This window comes from Eschscholzia californica, unplaced genomic scaffold (genome assembly GCF_041429995.1).
Source record: "Eschscholzia californica isolate CP2 unplaced genomic scaffold, dmEscCali1.0.p SCAF_6, whole genome shotgun sequence".
Taxonomy (NCBI): Eukaryota; Viridiplantae; Streptophyta; class Magnoliopsida; order Ranunculales; family Papaveraceae; genus Eschscholzia; species Eschscholzia californica.
Window position 1 is genome coordinate 11667127 of NW_028238483.1, and position 19065 is coordinate 11686191.

General features: G+C 33.9%; 3 protein-coding genes across 4 annotated transcripts; 1 reads left to right on the forward strand and 2 right to left on the reverse strand.

Annotated features, from left to right (window-relative positions):
- Positions 1-2173: 2173 nt before the first annotated feature.
- On the forward strand, positions 2174-2708 carry LOC147531735 (mitochondrial import receptor subunit TOM7-1-like). Its single transcript, XM_086648457.1, has one exon. It carries the CDS (start codon positions 2282-2284, stop codon positions 2498-2500), a length of 219 nt encoding a protein of 72 aa, XP_086504583.1. The 5' UTR covers positions 2174-2281; the 3' UTR covers positions 2501-2708.
- A 504-nt stretch (positions 2709-3212) lies between these two features.
- Positions 3213-7794, reverse strand: LOC147531736 (Mitochondrial transcription termination factor family protein). The gene is made up of 7 exons (XM_086648458.1): positions 7061-7794; positions 6092-6229; positions 5467-5712; positions 5103-5216; positions 4574-4756; positions 4117-4334; positions 3213-3772 (listed from the first exon to the last, which is right to left on the reverse strand). Exons 1-7 carry the CDS (start codon positions 7628-7630, stop codon positions 3424-3426), a joined length of 1818 nt encoding a protein of 605 aa, XP_086504584.1. The 5' UTR covers positions 7631-7794; the 3' UTR covers positions 3213-3423.
- A 2594-nt stretch (positions 7795-10388) lies between these two features.
- Positions 10389-15151, reverse strand: LOC147531737 (uncharacterized). 2 transcript variants are annotated; one of them, XM_086650957.1, is made up of 5 exons: positions 13832-15134; positions 12659-13595; positions 12247-12339; positions 11943-11992; positions 10389-10608 (listed from the first exon to the last, which is right to left on the reverse strand). In XM_086650957.1, the coding sequence occupies exons 2-5, from the start codon at positions 12876-12878 to the stop codon at positions 10522-10524; spliced, it is 450 nt and encodes a 149-aa protein (XP_086507083.1). In that variant the 5' UTR covers positions 12879-13595; positions 13832-15134; the 3' UTR covers positions 10389-10521. The 2 variants fall into 2 exon arrangements, with proteins under 2 accessions (XP_086507083.1, XP_086507082.1); XM_086650956.1 differs by having other exon boundaries at positions 12659-15151.
- Positions 15152-19065: the final 3914 nt, after the last annotated feature.

The following is a 19065-nucleotide window of genomic DNA, read 5'->3' on the forward strand; positions in this document are numbered from 1 at the left end:
CTTCCATCACCCTTAAACATACAAAGGAAGAAGATCTAAGTTCAAACCTCTAAAAAACACCCATTATTTGATTTCGCAAACCCTTAAGGTGAAAGAAAAATCTCAGTAAATGAAAAATCAACCCCTTAATTCCGAGGCAAGTTGGCTTCCTTGCCTCAGATTTCATGGCAAATCTCATCTGATTGACCTAATTTTCGTAGTATTCCCATGAAAAACCGGCATGAGTAATAAATTATTTGATTTGTAGAGTTCCAAAACCTTAAAAAACTAAACTCAAGTCTTTCCTCAAAACCAAGTAACCTTGACTAAATGAAAAAAAAAATATCCCTTTCCTGGTGGCGGAATCACACAAAAGACTTAAGCAACTAAGTACTCGAACTAGCAAGAAAGCTCAACTATCGCACTTGGTGGACATGAACTCTTTTATTGTCGGGGAACTCTCGAGTACAAGCTATACAAGCACGCGCTTCCCAAGTCACTCACACTTTAAAGTTTTTTTTTGTTGAGAGAAAGAAATACAAGAACTAGGGAATGAGGATTAAAGAAAGGTCTTGAACGGAGTGCCAAGTACGTCTGCATCGGTTTTTCTTCCCCCATTTAGCTAATTTATCTGCTTCCTCGTTGTTGTGCCTCGAAGTATAGGAGAAATTTATACTAACGAACTCGTTTCTGAGCCTGGATATGTTGTCCATATGTTTTCTAGATTGTCATTGGATCGGCGAGGAGTTGTTGTTAAGATGTCGGATTAAGTTCTGGTTGTCACTTTCAATATGAACATGCTGAATTTTGAGGTCTGATGCCCATTGGAGAGCCCATAGAATGGTTTGACAGTCACATTCTTCTGCATTTTGTCCTCTAGTGGTGTCTGCTAGTGCTGCTATGAAGATTGTCTGGTCATCGTGCATAATACATCTGATGCCTGCTGGATCATCTAACGTAGTAAAGGAAGCGTCAACATTAATTTTGATGTATAGGCTTACGGGTGGTGTCCACTCGCTTTTGTTGTTGTTGTCTCTGCCGCTTCTGTTTGGGGTGATGCTTGTCATAGTGTTCAAGATCGTTGTTGTAACCTGCATGGGAGTCTAGTCTCTCGAGGAAAATAATTTGTCACATCGAGCTTTCCATATATACCACAAAATTTTTGCAAATAGAGTTACCTGTTCCGCTTCCATATCTTTCCATTGAACGATCCATTCTCTCATAGTGGTGATATTCTCGGTCATTATGTTAAAGTGGAACCATATTGGACGAACGTAGTAGCAATGGAGTAAAACATGCAAAGTAGTTTCAGTGTTGTCACAGTAAGTACAGTTGAAGGTATTACCAATACCTTCCATGGACACTCTACTTTAAAGTTAAACTCTCTTATGCTTGATTACTTCTTGGATGTATTATAAATGAGGGGAACTCCTCATTTGTAGGATACAAGGAAAATTCTAGAACATCTTTTTGAAATTCTCCACACACATAATTTCCCTAGACTACATACATCATCTTCTAGAACCTTCCTGCTTGTTCTTGAGTTCTCCGTACAATTATAATGGGCTCCACCTCCCGAACATTGCTAGACTGCACACCAATTGCTTATCGAAATTTGTGGGTGACATCTGGCTCTCCTCCCTCCCCTTTTTTACAGTTAAACACGCGAAGGGGAGAGAATAACAAGAAGAGTGATAAAGTGACGCGATCTCTACTAATAACTTATTTCCTTTGAGTGTCTTGTGATTGACCGAGACAACTGCACACTCCGGCAATGACTCAATAGATATTATATGCAGAAATGTGAATCATGTTTAGCCTTAGTAAATGGCCATTATTGTAACGTTCAAGACAAACCTATCAGTGCTTTCCTAACGACACGAAATACTCGCAAGATATATATTCAAATAGTTATAAACACAATTTGAAATAAAAATATCCGTACAAGTAGTTGTTCGAGTTCATGTTGGGCCATTCAGAGCTCGGGTAGCGCTGGCCAATCTAGCCGACGAGACAGAATTATCGACCATCGGGTAGGGTTTCATTGGGAGTTGGGTGAACATGTCAGATATCAGACTTTTTCTCCCACAGTTGTTAAGAACCGTATCACCTAAAACCCGGTCAGAACCAGAACCGGAATTGGGAAACAGCGCATCATTTGATAAATGGGCTTATGCCTACCAAACTCGAGGTTATATTCGTCAGACAGCTAGATAGCTACTATCGTTTTAATCATAAACACTCTTTTAGGGTTTTAGAGAGAGCGAGAGAGAGAGAGAACAAGAAAAAAAAATCAATATCAATGGCATCTAGGGTTTCTTTGAAGACGAAAGGCAAATCTGGAAAAGGATCGAAAGCCACCGATGAAGGATCAACAGCGAAGTGCTTGAAGGAATGGACCAATTGGGCTTTGAAGAAAGCTAAAGTAATCACTCATGTCGGTTTCATCCCGCTCGTGATCATCATCGGAATGAATTCTGAACCAAAACCATCGCTTTATCAACTCCTTAGCCCCGTTTGAGTAAAGATCTATAATATCAGATTGAGAAATTTACTTTTACTTATCGGTTGATCTTTATGATGAATCGGCGTTTATCCGTCGAAATCACCTTAATAATTAGGGTTTTTTTTTTTTTGCTTTTTTACTTTATCTTGTTATCAAGACTTATCGTTTATGATCTCGAATATACAGTTATGAAGTTCAATTGAATCCCTTATTTTGGTTTAAATATTGTGTCTTTGAATCATAATATGCAGTTTGTTTCTATATAATCTGTTTGAATGATTTTATTTTATTTTTCTGAGTGAAAACGATTTCTCTTTTGTCTTCTGACATAGAAAACATATTGATTTTTCTGTGTATGATTGAGAAACAAACAATATTGAATAGCAGATTTTAGTGATGACAAGAATAGGAATGTCAGATATAATTGAATTTCTAGTTTTTATTTGGAAGCAATGAGAACAGTCAAACTTTAGGTATAATTCTCTAACGCTTCAGTCTTGTTCTCATGTCTCTGTGTTCTTCTAGTTAACCTAGAAACTCGCTTCTTATGTAGAGAAATCCAAATCTTAAGCAGAATTGGAAGAGAATCAACAGCGATTTGTCAAACGACAGATATCTGCTAGATGTCGGAGATCAGCAAGAACATACATTCGGCTGTATTTTCGTAGACAAACCATACTCTCTTTGATCTAGATATGATAGATGCATATGTAGGGAATCAGGAGTATCTAGTAACATAGAGTGGTTCGTGTTTGTATGGAGTATTTCCATCCTAACACGGCCATTTTGAAACTTGCAACTTCAGTCATGAACTCATGTTTGAGATGATTTTTTGGAACCTTATAAATGATGGAACCTTTTATAAGTTATGATTTTGACAGTATTTACAGAGAAAATAATTGATCAATACAAGAGAACTCCATAAAGATGAACAGGGATTATCGATGAAGAGAAGGGGGCAAAGGAGGAGGAATAAGCATTCTTCCAATTCCCAAGTAATCTGCAGCAAATTCTTCATCATTTTTACCTAACATATCCTTTAAATTGCACTCTAAATTTCTACCTTTGAGTACCCAAAATCTTGGCTTGATTTTCTTGTCTAAGGAGTAGCTGAAGTACCTAGGATACTCGACCACGTCCCTTACTGGCTTTTCCATGGTGTTCACTAGAAAGTCTAGTTTCGGTTTTAGAACTTCTTCAATGCTGTAACCTAATAAAGGAGAGAATCTTCGTATCATGGAAGCCACATCGCGTTTAGATAATCCTGCTTTCATTAAATACTTCAATCTGCAAACAAAACAAAAACCATTTAGCAACATATCATACAAGTTCGATTGTGTTAAGAGTCATCTTAAACATCTGCGTTCGAATGAAGAACATGGTATAGGGTTTAGGGTTATTTGTTGCAGCAGATTCAGACTCTTCTTTCTTATGCCCATCACTGTCCATGCAACTCTACCATGTGCATTTTTCATTGATCAAGGAAAAAGGAGATCTTGAGTTCCAACTCATCTCCGTCCGGTTTGTCTTTCACCCCTGACAACCTTGCTTGACAATTGAAGATCTTTGCGATGTCCTCATGGAGTTTCCATATGTACTAATTGATTTCTAAACAGAATTAAAATTTTCACCTTGGAAATAAGTTTTGGTCAACATCTGACACAAGAAGCTCAGGATATTTTCTGATAACTCGAGGAAGGTGATCTTCCGATATCCCAATATCGTGAAGGAATTTTAGTTTCCTCTTGAGGGTTTTCTCTATATTGGTAGCAAAGACTTCAGGACACCGACATAAAATCTTCCCTATACTCTCGCTGTCAAAACCGAGTTCTTCCATGAACGTAACAACCTAAAACACAACAATTGACTTCATTGAGACAATCAAGTAATAGCAACAAAACATGCACAGAGAAGGCAGAAAAGATGCAACTCTAAACAACCAAAGCTGTTTCGACCATCTAAACAACCGAAGTTCTCAAGTACTCGTTGGAGGCTAAAACCTGAGAAAGTAGTTGATAATATATATACATATATATGTATACTAATACTGAATCAGATATAAGTTATAGTGAAAAAACATTTGCCAACCTGGACAAATTCGCGAGGTTTCTTTAGTAGTAGTTGTGGACATGAAGAGATAACCTGACCTAACTTCTTGTTGCGAACATCCAAGTCACCGATTTGTTCGACCATCGACTTCATCTTGCTAGTTGAACATCCCAATAGATGGGGCCAGCTTTTGATTGCTTTGTCAACACTAGCTTTTGGCACCTGAAATTTGAAAGCACAACAAACTTTTTTGGATACTAAGCGTAAAAGAGGTTATCGACCCATTCAACAAGGCAAAACAATAAACAAGAAACAGACAAGGAAGCAAGCAAGTCTGTAGTAGAGTATCACTTGACAAACTTGTAAGTCAAATTTGTCAGACATGGGAAGGATAAAAACTGGGTTTACTCGATTTAGTTGGCAGGAACATAAATTACGAATATGGTTCCTTTTCTCTAGTTCTGTTAATAAACCACCCAAAGCCTCAAACATGAAAACCCACTACAATGCATAAACCAGTATTTTTGCAAGCATGTCTATAAAAATCATATATGATTTGGGAGTTAACCTTTTCCAGTTCAAAGAACGAAAGAATCTCCTCGTAGTTATCTTGAATGCTAGTTGAAAATATCCAAGGATACTTTACTATCATCCTCCCGATATCGTTCTTGTCTGCACCAATCTGAAGAAAAGAAGGCAATTATTCATGCCCTGTCTGGTAAACAAAACCCAGGAAAACTGACATAAAAAATTAAAATCATATAACAATTTATAATTCATAAACATAGAATGTAATATCAAATTAGCGATATAGCTATTGAAAATCATCGATAAACTACATACAAAACACGATAACAGAGTAAAAGCGGAAGTTTGATATAACTATGAAATGAATTTTTACCAGTAGCAGCAGTCCAAACGGTGATTGTTACCTTTTCAAAAGAATGAATTCTTGGCTTTATGTCCTTCTCAATGTCATAAAAGATGATTGGTGGAAATAACAGAAGTACAAATCTAATCCGTCCTTTTGGGACCCCAATGCCTTCAAAAAATTGTATCAAAGGTTTCAGATGATTTTCCACCGACAGCATGAGAAGTCGAGGAAAAGACCCAATCAGGTATTGAAATGAGGCATCTTTGGAACCTAACATACCCAGACCTCCACGTCTAGCCTCCATCTGCACCATGAAACAGCACAATCATTTCAACAACAAAAACAGCACAATCATATATATATATATATATATATATATATATATATATATATATATATATACACGTATATGTGTATATATGATGAAAGATATTCAGCTCAACTGAAATAATGACTAACACCTCATAATAAGACCAATTTTCTCCATCCCTCTTAGCGTAGGAGGCAGAACTCATGACTTTAAATGGTAGTTCTGAATTTTGTTATCCAAGAAAGCACAACATAAATGGATCTCAAGAGTCAGGACAGCCATTTATGGTTTTGGTTCACCGATATAAGAGTGTCATAAATAAAATGAACTTCCATATCAATATATAAAAAAGAAAGTCGGGAACATACTAGACCTTTTCGAAGAATGCTAATGTCTGTTGGACATCCTCATCAACAAAAATTGATAGTTGCATCATCATTCGACGTGCATTCTTGCCAATGAACCCTTCATCATTATTCCCACAAAATAACATTTCTTTCACATATTTAACCTATATAAGCCATGAATAAAAATGAGCAATAATGATTTATTGAGTGGCATAACAGTTAGATGAATCGCATATATCAAGCAAAAAGAAAAGAAGGTGCATATAAAGAACAAACATATTCTGGGCATCTATCTCAAATAGCAGTTTGGTTTCTCGCACAAGCAATAAGGTGAGTTTGGCCCGCACCAACTTAAAGAGGTAGTTGAGATAAGATGATTGTTATATGCTTGACTTGCCACAAGGATGAATGTTGCAGTTGGTTTTCAAATAGTGTTTTCTTAACGTTAATATCAACTCAATCAGAACATTGTCCACGTGCAACTTCGTTTACAGATGTATAACCACAGATGTGCAAAACGCGCCGCCACTCGCCAGAAGGCGCCAAGTGAGCTCGTGTAAAAAATTCATGACCCAAAGACACCCAAATGCGTAAACTCAAGTAACCTGGCATTATCACTTAATTCTAAAACTCAAGTTCGGAGTAGAACCGATTGACAAGCGTGCCATCAAATTACAATTCTTTAAATCACAATATATAAGCATATCAACATAACATGCAGAATCTCAGAGCATATAAACACTACAAACATGAACCTCTAAATTCTCAAAGCCCAAGAAACCTTGCAAATGATTGTGAAAAGCACAAAGATAAATTATAACTTACAAATATTCCTAATTTTACTAAATAGCATGTATTGGTCATTCAAACATACAACTAAATTGAAACTCATAAAATATAAGCACTATCTCAAGGACCTCAAATTTTAGATGAAATCAACCAAGTGAAAATAGATTCTCACAATTCTCAAATAGTAAAGACTTAAATTTCAATACCTTGTGGATGATTGTTGGAAGGGATTCAGAGATAAGAACACGAGCAATATGAGTTGAAGACATTGGACTCAAACCAACACTTTCTAAGAAAGGAAGTAATCCATTATCACCTTTCTCTTTAGCCATATAAAACACTTTTTTCTTAAAAGATAAATTATCCACATCTTCATCCTCAATCTTCCATGATTTCCATAAAGAAAGTTCATCCAATTCAACAACACTATCAATTAGCATTTTAACATACTTGGGTGAATTCAAAGCTATATCTATTGATTCTTCTTTAGATACTCCTGCTTCCTGAAGAATCTCCGAAACAGCTTCTCTTGCTTCAATAATTGATGATTCGTCATCTAGGGTTCCTCCATTTTCGACTCTGGATGATGATGCCCTAATAATAGAGCTTAAAAAACGATTTGGATGGAGAGAAATGTTAAGTTTTGAAGTGGATTTGGCAGGATAATGAGAGATTTTTAAGAGATATGGTGAATTACCCAAGGAGGTTTGACAGTGGGAGTGATCAAAAGGTTCGAACTTTTTGGAGATTGGGTGGGAAAGAACTCGAACAGACATGGTTATACGATCATAGCTCGATAAACCCTAATTTTCCCACCTAAAACCCCTTTTGAGTATCCGACTTTTACTGTGAAGAAATTGTCTGGTTTTAGTTATTAGTTACCTCCTAAGGACTTGTTTGGCGTAGCTTAAAAACTTTTTGGAGCTTACTTTAAGGTCCCATTGATTCGTGTGGAAACATTTGGATTTAAAACTACTTTTTTGGCGTGGGAAAGAAAATCAATATTTCCTTTTTTTTTTTTTTTACATAAGGTCATAGGAAAAAATTCAAGAAATTATAAAGGCGTCTGACTTTATTGTTTTCGACATTTTTCACAAATAAAGGGAGCTTCCCAAATTAAGTCTCATTTATTCGTCATTTGGGTTTTAATGGAACTCTCCTGTGAAGGAGATGAACAATAAAGGGTTTGATTCTTCATCACTTGGATCTCTTTGGAGGTTGAATCGACATCATTGTGAAGGAGATGAACAACGAAGGGTTTGATTCATCATCAATTGGGTTTTACCGGGACTCTTCTTCCCAATCATGGTTTGAGTCTTCATCACTTAAATCAATTTAGAGGTGGAATCAACATCATTGTGAAGGAGATGACAATAAAGGGTATGATGTTTCTTTAGTTGGATTTATTTAGAGAGAGAAAGACAGTTCGTTCTAGATGGTAACAGAAAGGAGATCATGGTTGCCCTTGTTGAACTAAGGAGTTTTACCAATTCCCCAAGAGACACTCCTTTTCGGAACTCCATTTCATCGTTCACATAGAAGAACCCCACTAGTTTACGTATTTAGAAGCTCCTCTTCTGGTACTTTTTTTCTCACGGGCCTAAATTGTTAAAAAGAAAATTGAGCTTTTTCTATATCTCTAACTAGCAGAAGAGGGTGCTTGTTGATTCTATATCTCTAATTTTCTTGTATTCATGAATAAAATTGACTGTTGATTCTATAGAGACACACTCCTTCTTAGAACTCTGTTTCACACTCCTTATAACTTCATTTCATCGTTCACAGACCTTGAGAGAGACGTGAACAGGATAGAAGAAACGAAATATTCAAAGGGGGGGGGGGGAGGGAGGATACAGGAAGAGAGAAAGTGTCTTTTTTCTGTTAAAGGTGAAAACTATTTTACCACATTTTTTGTGGAATAGTTTTTAAGATCATTTTCCCGCATTTTTTCGGTTGAGAAATCGATTTTCACACTTTTTTGGTCCAACCAATAGCAGAAAATCAATTTTTCCATAAAAATGACTTTTCCACTTCTATTTTCTCACGTAACAAACAAATCTTTAGAGAAATTGGTTCCAAAATCTATTGTACACCTCTAATTAAGCTATTAGTGAACTCAAACAAAATTGTGGACAAATATAGTTTTTGGTTTAACTGTTCCAAAAATATTTGCAAGAAATATTCATTTGGTCTGCAACGTGTTCCAACATATCCACCTTTAAATAAAAGTAAACAAGTAAATGATTTTTTTAAATCTTATGTCCTAAACAACCTTCATCTTTATCATCTTCTTTCTCTTTTGTCATTATTGACTTCTATTTGAAATTCTTGCATCTTTTTTTCTAACAACTACACCAATTCATCTACTTGATCATTACATCACGCCATTTCTCGTAAGTTATTCAATTTGAAAAAGGGTTTTTTGACCTTACCCCCTAAACAATAATTGGTAATTGAGTTTACTTTCCTCAATAATTAAAAATTGAGTTTACCACTTTGGACTTACTATTTTAGACAAAATACTAGGGTTATGTTTGACGTAAAATATAGAAGAAATGTGAGTTGAAATGCATATTAAACTATACTGTTGATGCAAAATATGTGGCAACTTTTAAAGCAAACAAAGAAATTGTAGGATGAGGTGTTTCCTCATGGAGATTGAGGTTGTGCCTCATGTTGACATGTCATTCACATTGTTGTTTGACAATAATAGATTGATCGTAAATATTATGGACCTCAGAAATCGCGCAAGGAACAAATACATGCAGAGGAAGTACCTTCAAGATCTTATAAGTTAAGACTTGGTGAATGCCACAAGGATCAATACAAACCATTTAATAAAATTTATCATATCCCTATTAGAGTCACCTAGAGAGAACATGGAAAAGAGGCAAGGTTTTAATGCACAGGGTGTTGATTAAGGTTCACTCAAAGAAATCTATGGTTATAACTCGTTAAGAAAAAAAACATGCTTAAAGAATTATTTATAAGAAATCTTATAGTAGACTTTGACTTTAATTTTGATTGCAAATATATGTATTGGTAAGCATTCTTTTGAGGTTATTTGTTTGTTACACCAGCTTAGTATCATCTGGTCGATTTAAAAAAGAAATGGATATGCAATAGACTTTAAAAGTTATAAAGCAACCAAATATATAATCTTGTAAGTAACAAAGTTAAGATGAATATAATTTTTTTTGTTTAATTTTTGTTTTTCAATTTTGATATAAAGTAGTTAGTATATATTGGAAGATAATTTAATTTTATTAAAGCAACCATATTTATGATCTTGTGAATCACAAAGTTGTACTGAATATCTTGTAAATAAAACGAAGTGAAAAAGAAAGGAGAATAACATAATTGTTATCTTTCTTAACAAAAAAAAGTAATTGCTATCTCCTTTCATTTGAATAAGCTAGAAAAATATTACCCTAATAAGATGTATACGAGGGTGTAACCCGTGCCCGTGGGGCACGGACAGTTCTTTCCAATGCATTCAGTTAAATTTGAACGTAAGAAATATGTTATCTGGTCTAGAGATCGAACATCTTAGCTTTATACTTTATATCATTACTAACAATGTGACTTGCAATAAGATGCATTGTTTAACTCATTATAAGACATTACTTTGGAAAAGATACTTTAGAAAAGATGAAAAGAGTTTAATCTAACAAAAATGATAGTCCATTCGACAGTCCACCCATGAAAGATATCGCAAAGCAATCCAGTTGTTTGGTAGGTCTTCCAAGTTGTACTGTGCAATTGTAAAAATTGGACAATTGAAATTTTAGGTCACAGACGTTAGTATATAGTCATACATGCAATCTACAAACATGAGACGGAAGTAGTTTACCTGTTAGCTTGTTCCCTTGTCAAGAAATCTAACATAATTTTCAACAAAAAAAAAGAACTGTAACATAATGCTCAAAATATTGCTTATAAAAACTCTTAATTCCCCTTGCATCACTCTTCTCAAATCTTGAAGTCAGACTTAATACATCATCATGTTCTCACAATCGAAGGGAAAATTAGACGAAAAAGCCAACCACAGTGGACACATTTTACTATGGCAGAGTATCCCCAAATACTTCTCCATTCTACAGTTAAAAATAAACACATCGTCCTTTTTCAACATACCCTTTGATTTTCACCAAACCTTATGCAGTTTAGAGGTGGCAGAGTACCCCTAGAAGTTTGCAAGCGTACTATGAAGGGGCAATATATTTGAAGTACGAAATAAAATCTCAAACATCATGTACATTTCTTCTGCAGTAACACCAAATTCTTCTGGGGTGATATAACTTGTGTGGTTGATGTTAAACTGGATTCATAGTAAACAAATCTTTGATAATAAGGTTTTTTTCGGTCATTATATGAGTTATCAGTTTTGATTATCTCTCATTGGAATAACAAAGAACATATGGGATTGTAAGGAAACAATTTTCTTAGTACCAATTCACCATTATGACTAATTCTGCATAGTATTTACAGAGATCAAAGGTAAGTAAGCAAAGTTAATACAACGAAATTGAATTCAGTTAAATATGAACAACATTTTGCGTATAAGAGAACCATCAAATATGTAGAGTGCAGAAGTAAATTGCTAGCAACTACAAAACTTTTCAAATGCAAAAGCTGAAGTAAAGTCGTGGTTTACTTCAAACTTCAAAGTTCCGATTAAACATGATTTAAATGGTTAAAATTCACATTTTCGCTCCTACTACCTAAATTTTGTTTAGATTTAAAATAATGGTTACACATTGGCAAACTTAGTGGATTCAGTTTTACTTGAACATCGACGGATCTTGAAGCCCTAAAAGAGATGAATTTGAAATACACTTTTCTCAAATTAAGAGCAATACAAATTTTGATAATGTTTCAAACCAAAATATTTTGACAATGGTTGTGGTGTGGTTATTGGAGAGTCAAATACTATTAAACTTGTAAAATTCTTCCTAATTCAGAGCTATACTTAAACATGTTATTGACGTTTCAGTTGAAGTGTTTGACTCCATAAGACTTGACTAATCACAATAGGTCAAAATCAATTACAATCCATGAAAAAGAAGAACAAAAAAAAAAGCTTACCAAGTATGAAGTATTAGTGTCAGCGTTGTCACGGACACCTTCTTCAAACCCTGTGAAAAAAAATAAGAAAATAAAAACCTTAACTAAATAAAAAAGAAAACGGTGTAAGCATTGCATCAAATTTCAAAGCTAACAATCATATGAAACTACAGTAAAGAGATTCATATTCGATTTTACATCCTTTCTAGCTTAACATAGATCTTAATAGATACACAACTGTAAATGAGGCAACGCAAGTTAATTGACAGAATTAGCAAGTACAATCATTATTGTTGCAGTTCTCAGTTATCCAAATTTCTCATACCTTCACACGCAAAACCACCACCAACTATGTGTTCGATTGTTTCAATGGTGTTTCTTAATTCATTTGCCTTCCATATCAAAATTTCGAAGAACCCTCAATATAATTATCAAGTTATACAATGGTGTTACTTAATTCCTCAAGCGAGTTGCAGTCTACAGAAAAAATTGTTTGCTAAAAGCAGAACACATTTACAATGAGAGAAATAACATTTGTATAATAATCGATCCACAATATAGGGGAGATAAGATAAAGTGCACCAAAATTAAAACATTACACTACAAAAATTGGTTAATCTATGATATGTTCCCAATAGATTTTGTGCTAGTTTAGGAAGCCTTAAGAAACATGGAGAGCAAACAGTACAAAATCTGTATAAATAAATAACATAGAAATTTTTTATAAGAGGTCTCACCTGAAAGGATCTGAGAACTTGTACGTCGCGAACCAATGGCATTAACCCTGCAAAATTTTGAAACCTTTGAGTTGATTGCAAAACCCATAGGAAACACAATGCACTTCAAAAAGCATGCCAGCTGTTCGGCCGACCTTCCAAGTTGCACTCTGCAATTGTACAAATTGGACAATTGAAATTTGAGGTCATAGACTTTAGTATATAGGTAATGTACAAACATGAGAGGGAGAGAAAGTAGTTACCTATTAGCTCGTCCCCCTTGTCAAGAGCTCTAACATACTGTTCAAAATATTACCGATGAAAACTCACAATTTTCCTTGCATCACTCTTCTTAACCCTTGAAGTCATACTTGATGCATTGTCATGTTCTCAATATTAATCTCGTACACATAGGTTAGGCACTTAAATTTTTCTCATATAGATTTACGGTTACAAACTGATGAAACTGCTTTGAGAATTTTGTTCTACCACTTGAATAAAAAAACTACTAAAAGGTAACCTACAGTTATAATAAAAAAGAAAGCTAAGCTAACATCGCTAAAATACATGAAAATGTGAACTGTACTTAAAATGAAACAAAATCAGAATAAAAAATGAAACCAAAACTAAAAATGTTAAAAGGTAATGTTTATATTTAAAACAAACATCGCATGAATCAATAAAATTCTATCTAGAATATTAGAGAACACAAAAGAGTTCAGCCAATGTGGATTTGGGTCAGTACACAACTACAAAGGATTTCAGCCATAGGTTTAGTTTAAACAAAAAAACCTATCTCAAAATCGGATAACCCAAATTGAGTTCGAAGAAAGTGGATATAGTGTGGTACATAACACAAATTGATGTAGTTAGAGAAAGATACAATCGGTGTACTAAGAGAGAAGGAGATGAAGCTAACCTTGAGAAAGATACAAACCTGTATAGAGTATAAATACACCTGCGTGAGAGAGATATATTTAAGCCAAAGCTAACAATACATCTACTTTAGAAAGGAAAATCAAATATAGTTAAGAACTTTTATCAATTGCGTTATTGAAGTACGATTGATAAATGTATATGAACAAAATTGAATGGGGACCAATAACATACTTGATACTCCCTAGTATGATAGTGGTTTTCTTTCCCCTAGTGGTTCTCAACTAATGAGAAGTTGAAGAGAAGAAGAAAAGTTACCTTCAGGAGCGTGTTCTTTGGCTGAGTTGACACTACATTGTTATTATTGCTTGCCTTAATTGCAAGTGATACATCTTTAATGTCAATATCTTCGAAAACAATAATTTGCGTAACAACAACCGTAACATGTTGGGTAAATATTTCTTCGCTTGTCACTTGACACTTTCTATTAATAAAATCTGAAATAAGTAATCAAACTTGTTGGCCAAAATTCAACTTAAAACAACGTTATACTTGCTCTGATAAACAAATGAATACTGAGAACTTGTTGGCCGGAATTTAGTTAGATAAAATATCTCATAGCCGATGCAAGCAATGGTTCTACAAATAACTGCTAGCTTTGCCTAATTGAAACCACACAATTTATGAGTCTCGTAAGTGGAATATGCTCTTCTCAATGATTTGTAGATCTAGGTTCATGGAATATTGTGGGGCCAATAAGCTACTGCAAAATCAAATAACTTTGAGCAGTTCAAGTATCATAAAATTGGTAGAAGTTACAAAACATCAATTAACCTGACCAAACTAACTCGATTAATATAGAACATCAAAACACACCCACCTTCTTAAGATTACTGAAACTGTATATTCAATCCAATAAACTCGATCAATAAAACATCAAAACACTAATCTTGAAGCTTCAATAAAATTAGAGATTAGTCAGCCAACCCCAAACACTCAAAATCAAAGCAATCTTGTCAAAACCCATAAAAAAATCAAACAATTAGATCATAGTCAACAAAGAAAAAAAACAGATGAGTAGATGACCTAAAACTCAAGCAAATCAAAATCCTAAATCAATTTCAGTAAACCTAACATCTATTGAAATAGATTAAAACCTAAATAACATAAACCCTCTCCCACCTAAACAAACTAAGCCCTAAATAACAAACCTTAACATCTACAACATGAAGTGTCCAACAACCCTAAACTGTTCAAGAAAAAAACAAATAGTAAATGTTCTCACACTTTTTAGGAAAAACTGAAAAAAATTCACCATTCTTGAGTAAAGGACAATAAATTTCACTGACCTGTATGGAAGTTTGAGTTAAATCTGCTTAAAATCGAAAACCCACAAAATAGGGCGCCTTACATCTTGATTTATGAGTCTTCAGTCCTGCGAGAGGTGAAGATGAAGATAGACAAAGAGGCATGCGAGAGATGAAGATGAGAGAAGATGTCGAGGGAGATAGCGAGAGAGCCTGCGGGAGATGAGATGAGAGAGGTTGCGAGAGAGCATGGAGGAGGATTGAGAGAGAGAGAGAGAGAGAGGGGGAGCTTCAGACAGAGAAATGGAGAGAGCGGGAGAATGAGATTCTCATGAGAAGGTCCAGGAGACTATGAATTTCAAAATAGACTGATTTTACCTTCAAACCCTTGTAGTTGAGTGAGGAGGGTAAATCTGAACCGTCCAAGACAAATGTGTGGGGATAAATCCTAGCCATTAAGTGAGGAGGGTATATTCTAAAAAGATACATTCCTCTTTTATTATATAGATATCCTAACTCAATTTCGCAACTATCGCGATTGCACATAGCATGTGTAATTAGTCATTAAACCCCTAATTTACTTCTACTGCACGAATTGTATCTCGTGAGGGTTCGCAGCGAATATGCCCACAAAATTCCGTGATAGCCAAGTCTTCCAAACTGTTTATCTAGTTATAAACTACGAAAAATAAATATATCAAAATTTGAAATCATGTGCATACGAAAATCAAACTATTAATAACCAAACCATTTGCTTAGAGTTTAACAAAGGTATCAAAAACATAATTTCTATCTCCTTTCATTTGAATAAGCTAGAAAAATAATACACTAATAAGATGTATATATCGTAACTCACTTTCGCAACTGTCGCGATTGCACATATCATGTGTAGTAAGTCATTAAACCCTTGATTTACTTCTAGTGGACGAACTGTATCTCGTGAGGGTTCGCGGCGAATATGCCCACAAAATTCTGCGATAGCCAAGTCTTCCAAATTGTTTATCTGGTTATAAACTGCGAAAAATAAATATATCAAAAATTGAAATCACGTGAACATAAGAAAATCAAACTAGTAAAAAAGAAAAGGCAGGGGTAACTAATTTCACCTATATATACCAACAAATGTAGCATGTTCCCTCTCTATCTGAGTTAATTAAAAGAAAAAAGAATAATATAAAAAAATTGAAAATAATTAAAGGACAAGTAAATGAAAGATAAATATACAAAAGTATAGTTCAAAAATACCTAATTTAAGATTGAGTACATTCATCTTAACTTTGTTAATCAAATGTCCATTTGGTTGCTTACAAGATTATATATAGGATATGCAATAGACTTTAAAAGTTATAAAGAAACCTTCCCGAGAAGATCTGAAAAAATAACTATATGTTATATTAATAAAGAGCAGCACATTACTAGAAGAGAAACTTCAGAAGAAACTATTGATTACAGATTTCTCGTGTGCACCACTTCCGTGAATAAATTTTGAAACGCTAGCGAAGTGGTTCTTGGTAATCTCCAAATTACTAAATTATTCTTTTCAGCGTTTACCAATGAATCCATTAGTTGTGCGTAAGATGAAAAGTAGTTGGGAGAAATATTTATATCTTTATATTTCTCAATTGCAATCATATTCATAAAAATTGACTCGTGTGTTGTTTATCAAAAGGGTTGGAATAGAAATAAACCGTCACAACCAAATTTTATGTTCAAAAGAGACTTATATCGAGGGGCTGGTATAAATGTAACTACATGTTATAACTTTCTTTGAATTATCTACTTTCTGTATATGTTTGAAGCCACTATATATGTATTTAACTCTTCATAAAATGTGTTTGATGAAAGTTTTAATGTATCTGTCTTACATTTACAACATAGGTATTCTTCATTCATTAATATTTATTATTTAGGGTGCCAAATATGATTTTCATTATTAGTCACTATTTTAAACTTACATCTATTTGATTCATCTTCATTAAATTTCAGATTTCATTTGATAATCAAATGTCTTGTTACTCTCATTTAGGTGTCTGCTCAGATGAGGAAGAAGAAAGTATGTATGTTTCTTTCATCGTCAATTTATTAAATCAGATATTAAAATAAATGTTTGCCTTTTAACTTTTTTCGTAAATAAGTGCATATCTTTGTTAATTATATTTTGAGTTTACCATTAGCTTGAAATTTAGATAAAGTTTGCTTGTTGTTATATTGCACCACTTATCTAATGGAATGCATTTTTTATGTTGCATACTAACTTATGCCAAAGTTTTATATTCTGAAAACATGATTCCTATAGATAGACATAAATCCTACATTCCCAATGGTCTGAAAATTCTTCTGAAATTTATTTTTTGTTTTTATTTGAAAGGATCATTCACCTTTTTGCAATCTGGGTACTTAAACCTTCACTAAATGTTAATACTTCCATATCAAATAAGTTCTTTCCAATCCATATATATGAAGATCACTTTTATTTGAGCAAGCATACATTTTCTCTGTTGCCTACGAAAAATTTCGAATCTACTTATTTCCATAGCATCCAGTAGTTGAGCTTCATACTATCTTACTTGTAGTCACTCCCTTCGGTATAATCTACTCATTTCAATGGTTAAATTTTAACATTTTCCACCAGATGTTAGAAGGAACACGAACGTCGACACAATCTGTCGAGGAGAATGGAAAAGCTTCACAAACTAAGCTCTCAGCTAAACACCAAAGATATAATACGCGCCCCAAAAGTCGCCACCCTTTCACATGCAATGGGTTGTTACTTGATCATTATCCCTTTCTTGGTGTTTTTTTGGCCCTCCTACCTTAACTAGGTCTCCAAGTTTATGTTGCTCACCTATTTATATTATTGATTTTAGCATTTACAAAGCATGGAGGAACAACTTGTCGATGCACTAGCTGGGAAAAGCTGAAACTATATCTATTCCACATGTATACTGTTAGTGATGGTGTTCAGTTAGTACTTAGTATGGTAAGATATGAAGATGTTTTCATATATATTTCAATTAAGAAGAGTGAACTAGACAATATACCTCTTCACAACGAGCCAGAAAGAGTCATTTCAGAAACATGAAGACTATTGTATTAGCCTTATTGATGAGCTTATCAACACAACAAAATGTTTTTCTAATAGACTGAAGATGACCTTCAGCGATGATCTCGAGGTGATCTTATGCATTTGTAGTTTGTACTTCTATTTTGCATCTTCTGTATCTCGCTTTTCTTAAAGAAGTTTGCTTTGGTTTTGGTGAATTTCTTCATTTTGGCTTGTTTAATATTGTAACAATGTTACGAAAGTGTTTCTGAAAGAAGTATATTATACGTAAGAAGATTGTTAGTGTTCTTTTTCTCTGATCTCCTGCATCATATTAGATTCTTCATGATAATTTCAGTTTATTATCTTCTATTTTTTTACGTATTGAAAATGATGTAGATTTAAGTCTCTCAATTTAAATATCTCTTGGGATACCTATTATTTCTTCATGATAATTTCAGTTTATTATCTTCCATTTTTCTTTAAGGATGTTATCCCACGTCTCATTGTCCTCGACATTTTTATTTTATTTTCTTCCCGTTGTGATAATGCTACGTACATAAAGTGTTCAATTGAAGTTTCCGTGCCGGAGGCACAGGTTGTACCTAGTTATATTCAGTGGCGAAGCCAGAAATTTTTGTCTCTGGGGGTACATTTGTAAGATAGTTGATAAAAAATTAAGTAAGCAAAACTATTTTTATTGATTATAAAATCTCAAGTAAATACACCTCTATAATTGTCCTCGACGAATATTCAACTTTTAAAACTGGTACATAACGATTTCATAATCAATAGTATCAAAGCTGAAACACAATAAAATAAAAAAGTTTATTGATATTCTTAACTTATGTTTTGCATAATTAGCATTACTTTATACCTTAATGTATAAAAAAATTAAATTAATACTATTAAAGCGATGGATAAAGAACGAGAAAAAAGAATAATTGTAGTTTAAATTAAAAACAACTCAAGACTTCTAGTGGATTGGAAACGAGAACATAAAAGAATAACTCCAAAATTAATATTAATGAGTAGCCGCAAACCGAAGAGAGAAAATAAATATACACGAGGGCCAACATAAAATTAAAAACCCCTACTATATAATAAGGAAATTTAGTTCAAATCAAAGAGATGTGAGTGCATGTAACAAAAGGTGAGTGCATTTAACATTTCCCACCTAAAAAATGAGGTCAAAACATTAA